The sequence below is a fragment of the Pagrus pagrus genome (assembly GCF_965226575.1).
Source record: "Pagrus pagrus genome assembly, chromosome: 9".
Classification (NCBI taxonomy): domain Eukaryota; kingdom Metazoa; phylum Chordata; class Actinopteri; order Spariformes; family Sparidae; genus Pagrus; species Pagrus pagrus.
In genome coordinates this window covers 4,844,241-4,861,738 of record NC_140193.1, presented here as the reverse complement: position 1 = coordinate 4,861,738, position 17,498 = coordinate 4,844,241, and the positions used below count along the sequence as shown (strand labels likewise).

The following is a 17,498-nucleotide window of genomic DNA, read 5'->3' as shown; positions in this document are numbered from 1 at the left end:
CTTTGAAATGTCTAAACAGTGCTATATAAATACACTTCTCTTGCCTAATAATTAGTTATCAATGATCTACAACAGAGATCATTTAGGTTAAAGTTCATGAGAAGAAGTGCTCTGCTTTATTTCCTCACAGAAATATTACCACACCCTCCCACCCTCCACTCTCCGGGAGTCACGTGGTTCTCGGTAAACTCAGAACAGGCGTGTACAGATAAGTTTCATCCAGCTGCAGGAGGATTAACATCCGGCTGCCTCCAAAATAAAAGCTCTGCGAACATCTGCTGCTGTGCCTCACTGTGGGCTGCAGGTGGCGGATGAGCTGACGTTGCGAGACCAGTGGTGGTTACAAGCACATGACAACAGCAGTCAAAATAATCATGTTTAAAAGTGTTTTATATACAATACAGGCCGTGTAGAAAACCAGTCAAGAGGTACAAAACTTTTAGAACATTTTGAATATAAAAAAAAACAATAAACAACATGAATCCAATAAAGCCACAAAGACAGAAGATTCTGCTTCATTACAATCAGGAGGTCAGGCCAGAACGAAAACTCTGTCGGGGGAAACATTCAAGGAACCTTTGAGCAAGAAATGCTGCATGTTTCAACTCGCTTTACTCTGAATACGGAGAGCTCATCTGTGAAACGAGAAGAGAGACAACGTTATCAGCAGAGCTGAAAGGAGAATGACACTAGAAGCAGAGAAATGTGTCTTCTAACATCTTCTCATTGCCAGCAGACTTACGGTGTCGAGGTCGAAGCACAGGTGCTCGTTGAGCATGTTGAACTCTCCGGGAGTCATCGGAGGTTCGGGAGACTGACAAGAGAGCGGTGTGCTGCTCGCGTCGGGGCTGCGACGACAAGAGAGGGAGATGATACGAGTGAAGGATCTGCTTCTCATCGGTAAAAACTGTCTCAGTTGTCTTATTATCAATAACTTTTGACTTCTCTGAACATCTGACACAAATATCTGAACTTTCTCCTTCTCACATTTTCAAAACAGGCTCGTTACTTTAGTTTGAATGCATTCGTGATACAAAATAAATAACTTTAAAGGTCCAGTGTGTAGGATTTAGTCGCATCTAGTGGTGAGGCTGCAACCAACTGAACACCCCTCATCTCACCCATGCAAAAGCCAATCTCTAGTCAGTGTTTGCTCTGGGATACTGTACAAACATGGCGGTGCATCTGTCCTACACACTGGACCTTTAATAAGTTAAGTAGAGAGCTTCACATGAACTCACTGCACAGAGATGGGGATCAGGTGTGACGGGATGTACGGATGGACTGTAAATGAAACAGAGATCAGAGTTAGAGATCCAACAGAAGCACTAAACCAACATGAAGTCTGAGCAAACGTTTTTTAACTCTTGCCTTTGCTCGGCTGACAGTTGTAAAGCCGTCCGAAGGCCTCGTCTTTGGGGATGTCGGGGTAGAGGAACTTGAGCGGGTTCTCAGGGACGACGCCGTCCGAGATCACTTTGTAGTCCCGGATGATGTCGGCGAACGGGAGAGCGCTGAGCCGGTTTTTAGTGTAGGGCTCCACGGAGTTGAACTTCACTTCTCCTGTTGGGAAAAGTCGACGTCAGTGAAACGTAGCATCAATGTAAGTAATGACAACGACCCACAAGGCTGCCTGAGGAGCATAACTCTGCCTTTTAGCACCTCTGGTTCCTTGGTCTTTTGTTTTTGTGTTTTTTTTTTAGTTAAATGCCTGAAATAAGGTTCACACAAGCTTTGGAGATTTTCTGGTGCCAAGGAGGCCTCACCGTTGTCCTTGTGCTCCACCCAGGTGAAGGTGATCCCTCCGAGGTGACTCTCACTGAAGCGTAGCAGGAAGGTGCCCGGCTCTCGGTCCTTCAGCAGAGTCCGCTCCGTCTCTTTACTCACGAAGCCCATGATGTAGCTGCGAGGACGGAGGTGGTGAAAGAGAGGACGTGAATGTTTTCTGCTTCTTCCAGCACATTTTGACGTCATACTGAAATTTCTTTATGGTTACAGTTGTGTAGTTTTGTCTTTTTTGCTGCTCTTTATGTTCAATGTAAGTTTATTAAACCTGCTGATGACGTATTTAATCAGCATCCAACGCTCTTTTAATGTTCATTTTATGTATCATATGTGTGTTTCTGATTCAAGTAGATCGACAGAAAACATTAGTCGTCTCGTAAATGTGTTAAAAAGAAAATTATTAAGGATATTTTCCAAAATGTTGAACTATTCCTTTAAGTTTTAAAGCTCCATCCATCAAAGTGAAAACAAACAGATTCAAAACATCACTGAGGAGTAACGAGCTGTTCAGAAACAGTGTTATTAACTAGAAACAAAACATTAACGGCTTAATTAACGTCTTACTTCTCGTTCCAGACGGGCAGCAGGTGTTTCTTGATGAGCTCCAGGATCGAGTCGAGCCACATCCAGAAACTGAACGGCTTTCCTGGGATATTCTCCTTGAAGAAGACGTGGAAAAGATTCAATGAAAACTGCTCTGACACTGAAACATCACATTAAATACTTATAGATAAAACAGAGAGGATGAGGCACAGAAGATGATTTCTCATTGGCCACTAGATGGCACAAACGTACCTTGGAGAACTTGGACCAGGACACTTGATAGTCGCTGCAGGAGGCGTGCTGACCTACAGACACATGCAGTGAAAACATAAAGCACTGCACCAAAGTACTCGCATTCAAGGTTTTCAGATAAGTTTGTCTCATGTTTGTATCTCCAGCTGGTTGATGTTGAATGTTTGTGATAAACAGAAGGACGAAGTCTTTAAAAACCTCCTGATCAGCTGGAAAATGCGTCGTCACAAAGCTGAAAACAGGCTGTTTTGCCTGCAGGACTTTTGCTTGTAATGAATTTTACAGCATGGTGTCCACAGTTACTACGCAGTTTGAAAGTTAAAAATGGCAAAACATACCGAGCAGCTTCTCTCCCAGCATGCTCAGCTGGTCCTTGTTGAGGCCTTGACCAGCGAAGGTGGAGAACTGCCAGCTGAGCACCTCGGAGAGCTGGCTCCACGTGGCCCGAGGTGGGTTACCGAAGAACGCCAAGTTCTGCGGAGGAAAAGAGCAAGAGGAAGGAAGTGGGACGGTGAAGTGGTTTCTGAGAACACGTCTTAGTGTAAGAGCAATTCAACTGTACCACAAACTACACCCTCAAAGATGGTGATTAAAGGAGACATCTCCTGTACGTTCAGGTTCATAACTTTATTTTGGGTCACTTACAGAACAGATTTACATGTTTTAATGCTCAACAAACATCAGTTTTCTGCAGCAGCTGTGCTAAATCAATTCTTACGAGCCAAACTAGCCGCTAGGCATAAATTATGTAAATGTGTGACATGGTGACGTAGTGTGATGTCACAAAGTCACGGAATTAAGGGCGGCACTACTGATGAGGCGTTTGAGGAGCAGTGTTTTGTGCGGGAGAGAGGAGCTTTGTTGGTGTGGACTTTTTTAACTCTCAAGACCTTTTACATGCACAAGAACACATAAAATACTGAAGGACCTTTCAAGGACTTTCCAGGCCCAATTCACTTAAATTCAAGGATCCATTTTCTCTTACAACACTGACAATTTTTACATTGAGAACTATCTTTATGAAAGAAAAACGTCAAAGAACTTCAATTTCTATTCTTGCAACAAATATGTGAATTCAAGCACGTTCAATGACCTATTGTGTCTGTTCGTGTCTTTCAAAAACTTTCAAGGCATTGTTTTTCCACAGAAAACTCAAAATTTTGAACCTAATGAACTGGAAACTGAGTGTCCGCAGCACTTGTTAATGAGAATGTAATGAGAATGGTATTTGTAGTTAAATGAATAAACAAACAAACACGTTTGAACGTGTTTTGTTGTCGCAGCGTGTTCGCTCACCCTCGGCTCGTCGGTCAGGAGGTTGTACCACATGACGGACGCCCAGCCTCCCGGCAGCTGGCTCACGTTAGAGATGACCACCAGTGGCAACGAACACGTCTGGAAGAGTTCACATGAACAATAATCAACAACAACAACAACAACAGAAAGTCAAACATCAGGTAAAATCTGCTGCCTCTGACCTCCAGATCGATGGTGAGACCCTGAACTGTGAAACAAGCCTCAAAACTGAGAGAGTGAAGTTCTTCAGTCACAGACAGTAAACCCTGAAAAACACAAGAAACACACAGCGGTTCAGTTTCTCCTCTTCTGACTGCGTTGTTACAGATAAAGTATCAGACTTGTTGTTAAATCACAGTAGCGTAGCATAAGAGACCACTTCTCTGCTACATTTACGGTTAATTCATGTTCATTTCTCACCTCGTTCCCCTTCGTGCCGTTGATATATTTCTTTTCTTTCAGCTGCTGTAAGACAAAGTCAATGTCAGCTGGAGTTAAAACAAACAAAAAACCCATTTCAAAACCTACGTGAGTGGAAGTCACAAAGATATCAAGATACCTCTTCATAAAAAGATATGATCTGTGTCTCACCAGGTGTCTGAACTCGACTGAGAGGCAGCCGTTTGAATAGTCCTCGATGTCCATAACTTTAGTGTTGTTGGTCAGGATGAAGAACTGACGACTTCTGAAGTAAGAGAAGAAGATAAAACACAGAGGCCTCGTGGATTTGTCAGCTTTAATCTGTATCTACAAAACGCTGTCTGTCTTTAGATCATACGAAGCAAGAGCGTAGCCGCTGAATAGACGCCGGGAGGAAACAAATGAGAAGACATCTCCTGATTTATCGGATTAAAGTACATTTTACAAAACTCTGTGATGTTTATATACGACAACCAAGTGCACGAATAAGAGGAGGGGTCACACTTTTATGATTTCCATAATAAATTGAAAATAAATTACTATTGTTGGCTGACAGGTTTCAAAAAAGGAGGACAAATGTAACATATTTTATACTGAATATTGGGCTGGACAGTAGCCGCAACCACTGAAATCTGAAATCTTTATTATTTATTCTGAATACGTAAAGTTTTGTGTACGGTGTCAAATAAAAACTGACTTCTTTAACGATAAAGGAACTTGTTGTTAGATTACAGTAACAACTATCTAAACAGTACGTAAATTTTAAAAAAACTGAGCCGATACAGAGACAAAGATGTTTTGAACAACAAAAATGAAAGAAATTCAGCTGTAAAAAGGAAAATGTACTTTTCAGCCCAGTCGCCAAAATAAAATGTTGTCAGTTTACGTTTCTACAAACCACAGATACGTTCTGATTTGCACAATGCGTGTTCACATCACATAACATAATATATATAAATGTTTATAGAAAGAGAGAGCGCTGTTCAAGACTGCAATTCAACATTTACAACTATTAATACACTGGTTGTTTTTGACGAGACCTCGGGATGTTTTCCAGACGTGTTGCCGGCAACAAAACAGGATATTTAACGAGACGTCGGAACAGGTTCAGGCTGTTTTTGTGCCGTTAAAACCGGGTATATTAAACCAAACATGACGTTTTTTCTAACCCTGAACAGGTTTCTGTGTCATAAAGAAATGTAACGTTTAAACATTTAATATTTATTCTGGTGATTGTAATTTTCTTCTCAACTGGACGCTGAGTTTCAGATGTTTGATGTCTGCAGTTCTGACTGCAGTATAACAACATGTCTGCTGGCCATCGTTGCTCGAAAGTGCAGACTTGCCGCTTCACTGCTTCTATTAGTGCTAAAATTACACATGAGCAGAACTTCCTGTAGTGAAGCTGTTTGTACTCACACTCTGCCTGGAGGGAGGTCCCTAGAGACACAAACACACACACACACACACAAATACACACACAGATATATATATAAAGATTAGTCCACAAGACTATGACTGTAACATCGCAGACAGGCAGACTCAATATAGTTGTAGTTATATGTACATTTGTATATTTAAGTAATTTAACATGAAGTTCTCACTTGTCAAAAGTTGTTTTCACTTTCAGCTGATAATCCACCTCTGGAAGTTTAACCAGGAGTCTGAGAGAAATCAGGACGAGAAACATTGTTACTGTTTTTCACCAACTAACAATAAATTAAACAGATGAAATGTCAGAAAAGATTTAACTTAAAGGAGCAGTTTACCAAAAAAAAAGTTTCGTAGTCCACAAAACATTTCTGGAGCTTCACAGCAAAACAGTGTTGAAGTAGACGGGGACTTAAATTGGGGAAAAAAACCCCATAAAATGTCCGGAATAATCCAAATCTACGGAAGCCCAGAGATCCCAAACTGATTTGAAAAGACGTTATTTACACCCTTGACGATCCCGTGCAGCCACTTCAGGCGGGTGCACGCTAACTCTTTTATCTAAGCAGCTTCAGTGAAGCTTTCATCTTAAAAAAAGGGTCTAAATAACGTCTTTTCAACTTAATGTGGGACCTCTGGGCTTCCGTAGATTCGGATTATGCTGGATGAGCCGTATGGAGCCATGTTACGTTGTTTTTTGTACATTTTAAAACACGTCTCCATCATCTTCAGTTGTTTAGGAGAACAGAAATGTTTTGTGGAAACTTCAACCTGACTTTTCTCTGTTTTGAGTGAACTCTTCCTTTAAGTCTGGGATTAAACGGGAGTGAAACGATGGAAACTCATCACGATACCTGACTTTGGTGGTGAACTGCACTCCGGTCTTGATGATGAGGGGTTTCTGCGGGTGTGTCGGCATGCACGGCTGCTTCTCCACCACAAACGAGCTGAGAACAAACCACACCTCCGATGATTTACACAGTTTTGCTCACTTCACTTTACATCTTGGAGGCTGTGGTTTTGTCTCATTTTCAACACCTAGCTTCCATATGGTGAAACGTGTTGTTAGAGCCGCGAGTACAGGAGGAAGTTTGTTTGTACATGTCAGCGCTCTCATGTCTCATGTACAATCTGCACGTGTTTACAGATGTGGAAAAGCAAAACTACCTGTTTTCTTAGAAGTGGAAACATTTCAGCTAGAAACACCTCACAAAAATGCAAAATGCAAAGTGTGGTACCTCTTGATGAGGTGGTAGAGGAGGTATTTGACTCGCTCCTCCAGCTGAGGCTTCTGCAGAGGGATCGGGTCACACTCGTAGGTGACCTTCACGACCAGCTCCCCCAGTTTGTCCAGCTGGCGCTTGATCTGGAAGAGACTCTGAGCTGTCAGAGTGAACCTGAGAGCAGACAGGTGAGAGCAGACAGGTGAGAGGAGTTCGACCCAGCTCTCACATTAAAAATGTACCAGGATTAATTCGTTTCTATTTGTGCATTTTCTGTTCTGCCTTCTTGTTCTAACTCATCTTGGACTCGGCTTCCTCGTGTTTGGCTCGACTGTTGAGCGTTTATTCTCTGATATCGTCTTCCTGAGTCTGAGTCTGACAGCTAGTTAGCACAAAGTACAGCAGTAACGACGTCTGTGACCGTTGTTTTGCTTGTGTTAACATGATTGTGGCGTTTAACAGTTGTTTATTTATGTATTTATTGGGGGAAAGTCATGAAGGGAGGGGGCTGCGATTTTCAAAAGTTGGTAAGTTAGTTTCTCCTGTCTTACCGACCCCAGCTTGAAGCTTCCTGCTCATGTGCTTCCCACAATAGTGCACACTGCATCTAGTGGTACATATTTTGAGGAAGTAAACTTTGGCATTAAAGTTGTGATTTCAGGAAACATTCAGCTCATTACCAGCCCTGCAGCTGCTCCAGGCCGGTGAGCTGCGGACCACCGATGGCGGCGATCTGCTGCCTCCGCTTCCAGTCCTGCAGCTCAGGGCTGAGCTGAGAGGTCATCAGGTCGTCGATCTCCTTCACCACGACGTCCATCTTTGACAGGATCTCCTAACAAAGGCCACGAAGAACAGCTGTGATTGTTTATGAAATGCAAACTACACGGAGGACTTTTTTCGTCCCTTTTTTTTTTAACTCTGAGACATTTTGGTTGATCAGAGACGCTGCGCGATGATACAAAAGCATACCTTCCTTTTAAAGTCGAGCCTGTTGAGCATTTCCTGCAGTCTTGTTACTTCCTGTTTCATCATGTCGGAGTTCCTATCTGTTGAATCTGACACACACACACACACAAAACCACAATTATATAGTTTTCTCGGGTGTTGCAGGCTGTGCAGTATTTTCCACGGCAGTGAGAAAATGACAGTTTTTATTTGGTAGAAAGAGGTTTTTTGTTTTTCACAGTGCTGACCTCGAGACTGAAGGGTCTTGTAGCGGAAATCAAAGTCATCCTGCATGTCCTCTATGTATTTCACAGCCTGGTCCATCAACTAGACACACACACACAAAGTGTTTTAAGTTAATCATGGGATAAAATGTCGTAAAGTCTTTTATATATATATATATATTTCCTTAAACATCTTTGTGTCTCCGTCACCTGCACGCTGCCTCTGATGATCCCGACTCTGTTGTCCATGTTCTTCTGCCTCTCAAAGGCAACTGAACTCTGCAGTGATTTCTCCAGAGGACCCTGTCGGACAGATCTGTTCAGCCACTTTTATTTTAAACTTTCCAAATACTTACTGGCTTTGTTTTCTAAATATTCAGATCAAACGTAGACTGTCGATCTGTAAGATTTATTATTTTGACGGAGGGTGAGTACAAAGCTGCAGCACTGGACAGTATGAGAAAACTGACGTGTTTTTTGAGCAGTAAAGTGTTTAAACCTTTCCTAGAAGTAACCGAAAATAAAATGATGAGCCTGAAAATGAGCAGAATATGTATCCTTTAATATAAAAATGTTGAATATAGGCAGTACTAACTGACTAACATGCAGTATCTCTAAAGACACAGATCACACTAACAGAGGCCCTGTCCACATATACGTGGGTAAAAGTCAGCTTTTCCTGTTCAATTTGGCCATTTATAAGCATGTCAACTCTTTCAGGGGTGAAGGTTTTCGGCGATTAACATCTGGACGGGCAGGAACTGAGATAATTGGATCGATGACGCAGACGTTCGCTTCGTAATGGGCCTATCAGAGTAGCATCACTCATAAGGCGCACAAACGCACGTGTTCACTTGTATTTTGATATTGTGGAGTGTTTGAGGTTACACACTGACAGGATGGATGATATATTATTTCATGTTTAGAAAGACACAAAGGGGAAATTGATGGAATGATTGAAAAGAGAGACAAAAACAGCTGCTGACGATGTTTAAATAAAAATCTCATCATCCAGGAGGACTCTGTGAAGAGCAGCGACTGTCTTGGTATCAGCCTTTGTACCTGCCACATAAACAGTACAACAGAAAGTAAAAGTAAAAGTAAGGACGTGTTTAAAGAGCAGCAGCCTCTGGCGAACAGCTCCATGTTATCTACCTGTAATCTTGTTTATGGCTACAGCAGCTTGATTCCTGTAAACTGAAAATATTCTCCCCGTGCCACGTTGTTTTTTTTCTGGGAGAAGCGGTTGGGAGCGTGGGGGCGTTGGTGTTGTACAGTGCGTGTTCCCGGTAGCTGCCCTGATTTACCAGCAGCAGCTATTATTCAGGGAGGAGAGGGACTTCCCCTGTGAGGAGGACAGTGTGACAAACCTGTTCCTGCATGCAGGCGCTGGAGAGGATGCGGCGCTCTTCCCTCAGGCAGGTGGAGATCACCTTGGCCATGACGGCAGGGTTGGTTGTGTATTTAACCTGTGTGGTCAAGCAAAGACACAGATAGAGGATCAAAAACAGGTTAATGAAAACACCCACGCACACTAACTTGGATTTATTTGCATAGAAATGTACATAAAGCAGCAGCCTGGTGAGGTTTAACTCTCCTCAGTGTCATCTTATCTTTCCATCAGCAGAAACCAAATCCTCCTCTGATAAGGAGGAAATAGTTTTCACAGAGAGTTGTTATTATTCTCAGAGACGTGAGGTTTTTACTGGAAGTGCTACAGCAAAGGAATGAAGTTCAACTTGACTCTGGCGAGAAAAAAAAAGCACCGAACATAAGTCATTACAGTGTAAGTAGGAGGGACGTAGCCAAAGGTGTGCACAGGTGATTAGAGTATGTTGTACGCGGGCGTTATAGCCTCGAACCATAACGTTTCTGTGACTGTTGGAGGACATTTCGAGGGTGTGATCCTCATTCAAAGCAAAAACAAACTACATTAAATGTTATGTCATGCAATTATAGTTAAGTCTTTTGCAGCTGTTTGAATGTAAAAGGTAAATCCTGAACATAATCTGTTGTCTTAATGACTAATAGGTATAAAATGTCATGTAACTGGTCGAGTAGATCGCTGCAGTCTGCAGCCACGAAATGGCCCTGCAACGTAATCCTTGAGGGATAATGCACCCTTCAAAGCATGTCCACAAAAAGTGCTTGTTTCTGTCAAGTGTCTGATACAATTATGGGAAGGATCCCGACAGAAATAAACCTTAATGTTTCAGAGTAAAATCCTTTTTGTTGTTTTTAGCCACCAGACTCCATTAACAAAACCTGTAATTTTACCTCGCAGAACACAGGAATCGCTGGTCTACTGCTGCTTTAATCAGTGAGCTCAGATCCAAACTAGCATGTTAAAACATCACATAATTACACAAACTAATCAAACTATGCAGCAGGCAGTTGGTGCATTAACAGTTTTTTTTTCCAAGGAAGCTCAAACCTTTAACCACAACGCTTCCAGGGTGTGATCCTCATTTACAGCAGAAACAAAATAGCACAGACATATTCATGAAGTACTTTTAAACTGGATAAAAACCTTCTTGTTTAAGAGTAAAATCCTTTTTGTTGAGCCACAAACAGACGATATATTTCTCTCTCGCCAAAGCCACCAGACTCCATTAGTAAAAACAGTCATTTTACCTCAGAGAACACAGGAGTTGCTGCTCTGCCACCGTTACACAACCACCGCCTGATGTGACTCAGGCACAAATATTCACAGACGAGGTAACGTTTTAAAGTTTTATTGAGCTTGAATTTAGCCTCATTCGTCGACTTCCCTTTGCTGGAAGTGGTAATTAAAACGAGCGTAAAACATGGATTGTTTTAAAGGGAAACACCATCAGTGTGGTGCATGCATTTTCAGAAAGTTGCAGCAATCACCTCAGACAGCTTAAAGAAGGACTGGTCCACATTAAAACACAAGAGGCGGAGGAGTCCTGGCTTCAAGTCTGACTCTGGGTCCAGTTCACATTAGACCCTTGCTGCCTGGCACAGTCTCTGACCTCATCTTTCAAACCTGTGATAGACAGGGTTCCTGTGACCGATCTACAAGCCACAATAACCCCTATGACATCATTATGACGTCATCAGGGTTATTTTCTCGCACCTGTCAAAGCTTCCTCAGAACCGGAGGACACGCCGACCGGTCGAGCGGTGCTTCCTGTGACTGAACTGACCTTTACGTAAAATGTTAGAAAGATGGGAGTGCCCCATTTTAAATCAGAAGAATTTTTCTGTGTCATACATCAAGAATAACTTATTCATTGCAGGTTTCTGTGCCTACAGTGTCAGACTTTTTTTTTTACAAAATAAAAACTAGACTGCAGCAGCACTACATATTATATGTGAAGCAGCTCAGAAACTTTCCCTCAGCCACGATCCTGCCTCCACAGCTGCCTCGACTTCACCACAAAATGCTCAATTTCTGCACGGTGCCATTCAAAAGCCCACTGAGAAAAGCACCAAAAAATTCTGCTGTGGGGAGAGGAAAGTTTTTCTCCCGCCTTCAAGTATTCATGCATCAGCATCATTGCCAGGATGATGACTGAGGATGCATCAACAAACACCCACACGCTCACTTTCATCGCAGCGACAGCGACAGCGACAGCGTTCAGCACTGGAGAGCAGCGCGGAGGTTTCCTTTAGTGTCAGGCTGCTGATCACAAGCTGAGTTCTGAAATGTGATGTTGAACGAGGCACTATCTTGTTAAAAATGCACAAATTTCCAAACAGAAATCTGAATACTGGACAAAGGCAGGTTCAAAATTCTTGTTTCATTTTGTTGACATGTTTTCCAGAGGGATATCTCCTTGTTATCGCTCCATAAATCAGAAAATACCGTCAACACCCATAAAATTAATCTAATTTCATGATGTTATAGGAATAAATGTTTATAAACCAGCCAGAAAAAAACCATTTTGAGGACTTTTAAAGGTCATATTCGATAATAAATCTACAGCTTGTAGAAAGGTGCAGAATAAAATCATCTCTTTTTCTTAAAAACATTATTCTGATTGTGAATCAATACTTTCTAGATGTTTGACGTGTGTTAATTTGCTTAAATAAACACCTAAATGTGTATTTTGGATGTTTTCTTTAACGTAGTGTGAAAGACGACATCATAGAGGCAACAGAGCCCCAAAATCTGTTCACACAAAAATTAAAATTCAGTCATTATCTCCTCATGCTGATGGAAAGTCAGGTGAAGTTTCAACATCCATAAAACATTTCTGGAGCTTCACAGCAAAACAGTGCTGCAGCGTTCTCCTAAACAACCGACGTAGCTGGAGACTTGTTTTAAAATGTGAAAAACAACTGAAAAAAACCAGAAGATGTCTCCGTACAGCTCGTCCTGTCCTGAGTCTCCAGAAGCTCTGAGATCCTGAATCGATTTGAGAAGACGTAACTTACACCTTCGATGTGACTGCACGCGAACGCTTTTAGCTTAGCAGCTACAATGAAGATTTAAGCTTAAAGAAGAAAATGTAAATAACTTCTTTTCAAATCAAATCTTGGATTACACCGAACAAGCTGCATGAAACCTTTTTATGTTTGTTTCGCAGATACTTCAGTTGCTTTTGGTTTGACGCCCCAGAAATGTTTTGGAAACTTCTTCAGCCCACTTTTCCAGACAATGACTGAATATTTCGTTTTTGGGAAAACGAATTTTCACATGTTCCACCAACGTCGTTTCATTACATGCAAAAAAGGCAAAAAAACAAATTTTATGACGTGGCATTTTTTTTCTTTTTCCAGAGTGGAAACATCTTAGCTGCTTATCGCTAACTGCTGCCGTGTTCACTCATCTCAGAGCTCAGCCGTCAGTCACAGCAGCAGGTCTGATTAAATTTCTGTTGAACGGTAAAGATCACAAAATTCAAAATGTCAAATGCGTCACTTTGTGATCACCAGAGGGGTTTTTTCAGAGAGAGATCCTGCTTTGAATGTGGGTGACAAGACACACAAATGAAGAGAGATTCAAATTCAGAATTTTGAGATTTGAATTTTTTTGCGTGATGTAAAATTAAAGGCACAAAAGACTTCGCTCACATATCACAATAACAACAACCCACAATCATGCTCGAACTACCACACCGGAGTAACTGCTTCCTCTGAAAGTGTTGACTTTCAACACGCGCTCAGACGCATTCAGACGCACAGGAAGCATCGACGAGCCGCACAAGGTTTTTTTCTTTTCTGCAAAGGTATATGTCTTTTCCAGAATATATGTGTGCTGAGCTCTGACCTCAACCAAACATCCTGTACAGCTCCTGGACCAAAAGTGCTGCGCTGAGCTCATCGAGACGCTGCCTCCAGAGTACAGTAACATAAAAAGAAAGTGTTTCTCCCTCTCGATATTTAATGGCCTTTACACTCCTCATTTGACATTTGAGACACAGGATAGTACAAACAGTAGCTGCCTCTCTCAGGTAACGCAGATGAAAACAAAACCAAAAATAGAAGCAGCCTTTATATTTTACTTCCTTTTCACCTCGGGTGCAAACACCAGAGACCAAACTACTTCTCCTTAACGCTGATGTTTGACATTCAGCCGATGTGAGAGATGACAGTATTGTGAGTTTCTGAAAAAAAACGACCAGAGCCATAAGTTTGCTGAAGGTTTTCATTTGGTCGCCTGTCGCTATAACCTCTGGGAGAGAGTCGGCGAGTGAGGAGGGAATTCAGCGAATAAATTAAATGTAACGTGAATAAAACTTTAAAACATTACATCGTCTGTGAACACGAAGATAGATCTTCACCTCGCAATAGTCACGCAAGTGTTTATTCGCCACTAACAGCCAGATTACTTCACTGTTCATTACCTGTCAGCTAGCAAGCAACAGGTGAGTCTGTCTGTGAGTGTTTGACTTCAGGTCAACCTCTGACTGACCTCAGGACTCACCAGAGACTCGGTTCTTTCTCTTCTTTGTTGTTACGTTTATGAAGTAAAGTACATTTCTTTTTTCTGGGAGTAAAAGCAAGTGTATAACAATGTACGTAAAGACAATGTATCAGATTTTATCCCATTAGTCGGGCTTCACAGTTAATTGAAATGTAATCGACATTGCTTAAAGGTCTAAGTAAGATATCCGACTCGCGAAAGCTGCAATAAAGTAAAAGTGCTGCAGAGAAACCCGACCTGCAGATCTTGTTCTTTCAGATGTAAGTAAACATGTTTGTTTGGTGCAGAGCCAACAGTTTCTCCAATTCAAATTAAAATTGTGATGCAAAAAAAACGGTCAATCTCACCACTCATGAATCATTTCGCAGTTGTTATATCAGTTTTAATTACTGAAATGTAGGAATCAAATAAAACACGTGAGCAAAATGATCCACTGTACAGTCATATTGTTCTGTTTGTTGCTACCTTCACCGTTGCTTTGTGACTTCCTCTGTTTACTCTTTGATGTTTGTGTAGATGAACATCTGTCTCATACAGGGAACATCAGAGTTGTTTATGTCATTCATGAAATACTATATTATCACGTCAGGCTATGAAATAATGCTGCTTCTCTTTGTCATATGTGACTGTAAGGAAAGAGTGTTTGGACTGTTGTCTGGTCATTTCTAACGTGTTTTTGACATTTTTCAGACTAAATGATTCATCGATTTATTGTAAAAAATGATCAGCAGATTAATGGATGATGAAAACAATCATTAGTTGCAGCCTTCTTCTTAGACTGACGACCTGAGGGGATGAAACGAAGCTGACACACCTGTAGCTGCTGTTGGATGATTTTCATGTTGTGTCTTTGCAGGAAGTTCTGCTCGTCTGAGCGCACTCGATCCAGCTGGGTCAGCAGGTTGCTGAACAGCACCGTCGCCATCGACTCGTCGGTGGCTGCCGTGTCCCTGGAAAACAGAAAAAGATGGCTGATATTAGAGATGCATGATGTGTATCAGGCAGATAAAATGTCTAATGTCTTACAACAGTCATATCTGTTTGCTCTGTGATGATTTGTAATGAAGCCTGACATGTTTTCTTGCAGAAATATGTTTGTCGCAGGTGCTAGTATACAGGTACCTGATGTTAGCATGTATGCTAGAGGACAACAGATACCAATTTAGAGAATACAAGAAAAGTACAGAGATATTTAGTGTCACTTTGGAGGCAGCAAAACAAGCTGAAAATATTGTGTGAAATGTTGTCTTTATTAAAGATGATAGCAACGTTAGCATTTATTTCTAGCCTAGCCGTGGCCACCTGACAAACTGAAGTCAAATATTCTCTTTTAGCTCAATTTTGTTCTCCACCAACACATGACTGAAGTGTCCATCCACCTGCCTGCTAAATGCTCTGCTATGTTCGCCAGCTGACTGCTAGCTAACACGCTAACTCTGGTGCTGAGCAGGTAAAAACCAACAGGCTCATCTGTCTTTTGTTGCTGTGACGAACAAATAGCTGATGACAGTAAGCGGTGCGATGGAGAACCAAAACAATGAGCTGTGGGGAACTTCTGAACTGGCTGGTAATAGTTTGTGGTTTGTTTTGCTCACACTGTAGCCTACACACAATCATTTGATCTGTTGAAATAAAAATATGACCTGCAGTTGTGACTGTGAGAGGGCAAAGTGAAAGGTGACGCATGTGTGCTTTTGTTTTACAACGACACAAGTTACGAAAAAACATTTAAACTATGCCTGTCAGTGTTTCTGTCTTTGAATCACGTCTGTAAACTTCATCATCTTGATTTCATTGTTGCTGTTGTAACAACAAGAGGATGTTAAACAAGAGTTTTGTTGTGGTTTGGTTGTTCTGTGTACTTCATCTGTGATGGGAAGTAACTAAGTATTACTCAAGTAAAAAAAAAAATAAGTTAGGTAATTTTGTAGATTAAGTAATTAAGTAAGTAAAATTAAAAGTAAAGATATTGTGTCAAATTATTACTTTGGTAAAAGTTAAAGTCACCTATACGAGTAGTACTTGAGTAAAAGTCTTAAAGTATGTGATGTTATATTATTTATTAGATAATAAAGTATTAAAAGTAATTTTCTGGCTAAAAATGTACTTAAGTATCAAAAGTACAAATAAATCATAAATATATTTACTGTGTATATATTCAGCAATTTTCTGATATTGAAATCAGTAATTTTTTTAACTTTGATTCGATTGTAAATATAAAAATACATTTTAAAATATGCTACTTTGGCTCTGATGCAGCATGTAATCTGCAAAGTAACAAGTAACTAAACTTTTCCAAATAAATGCAGTGGAGTAAAAAGTACAGTATTTGCCTCCTAAATCTAGAGTGGAAGTATAAAGTCACAGAAAATGGAAATACTAAAGTAAAGTACAAGTAGCTCAGAACTGTACTTAAGTAGATATACTTAGTTACTTTCCATCACTGCATTTATGTGATGAGCACATCAATAATTTTATCCAATAATATAAAATACATTATTCTTAAATATGCCATTGTGCATAATAAGTACTTTTACTTTCAGTACTTTAAGTATATTTTGATGCCAATACTTTTGTACTTTTACTTCAGTAAAGATGAATGTGTTTTAAATAAACACGTCTTCTGAGTGACTCTCACTGCTTTGCTCTGTTTTTCTGTCACACACTCGGATCAGAACTCACCAGTCCTGGGACTCGATCCAGCCGGCCAGCCCCTGTCTGATGTCCATGGGGAAGTTATCATCATACAGATAATCCACATGCTCCAGGAGTCTGATCTCCAGCTGCTGAATCTGCTTCCACTGGCTCATGCTGACAGACAAAGACACAAAGACAAGGGCAAGTCAAGTATCTTTGTGTTATTTAATGTGTAACATGTATCCTGCATGAGTTCTGGTTCTGTTGTCCTCCTGCTCTGCTGGTTACCTGAGTCGTCTCTGCTCGGCTGCTCAGTCTTGTCTCATTCACCACGTGCACTTGTTTCTCTCTCTGCCTTTCGCTTCATAGTGGAAGTCAGTTCAGGAAGCGACCTCATTTACTCTCAGTGGGCAGGTACCCAGAAACACACCCATCCAATCACTGCACGCCCACACACACACACACACACACACACACACACACACACACACACACATACACACACACACACACACACACACGCACGCACAGAGAGAGAGAGTGGTGAGACAGGAATAAGGTATCCTTTTACTGGTAATGTGTCAGGGTGTATTATTACTTCCTGTTGCTCACCTTTAAAAGAAATGTTGATTCACTGTTATGTCATACATTCATCAACACGTGGATTGTTTCAGTTTGTTTTTTCCACCTGTCAATCAAAGTGTTCCCTGTAGACTTTGGCTCTTTTTTTAAGAAGAACCTTCAGAAAATGTTCCCTTAAGTTCCTGTGAGGGTCATTTGTGTGAAATGTTGAATGGACCTCTAAAGGTTTAACAAAAACATTTCCTAAAGGTTATTTTTAAAAAA

At 41.1% G+C, this 17,498-nt stretch overlaps 1 protein-coding gene across 2 annotated transcripts; it reads right to left on the bottom strand.

Moving 5' to 3' along the window:
• Positions 1–372: 372 nt before the first annotated feature.
• On the bottom strand, positions 373–17,014 carry stat4 (signal transducer and activator of transcription 4). Of its 2 annotated transcripts, none has more exons than XM_084361403.1 (24): positions 16,941–17,014; positions 16,698–16,826; positions 14,830–14,965; positions 9,490–9,588; positions 8,330–8,422; positions 8,144–8,222; positions 7,920–8,005; positions 7,631–7,782; positions 6,966–7,124; positions 6,582–6,674; positions 5,901–5,960; positions 5,716–5,736; positions 4,468–4,561; positions 4,297–4,341; positions 4,059–4,142; positions 3,877–3,975; positions 2,919–3,054; positions 2,581–2,633; positions 2,350–2,444; positions 1,767–1,903; positions 1,372–1,563; positions 1,242–1,284; positions 743–848; positions 373–635 (listed from the first exon to the last, which is right to left on the bottom strand). In XM_084361403.1, the coding sequence occupies exons 2-24, from the start codon at positions 16,823–16,825 to the stop codon at positions 612–614; spliced, it is 2,214 nt and encodes a 737-aa protein (XP_084217529.1). In that variant the 5' UTR covers position 16,826; positions 16,941–17,014; the 3' UTR covers positions 373–611. The 2 variants fall into 2 exon arrangements, with proteins under 2 accessions (XP_084217529.1, XP_084217530.1); XM_084361404.1 differs by having other exon boundaries at positions 4,468–4,558.
• Between the last annotated feature and the right edge of the window lie 484 nt (positions 17,015–17,498).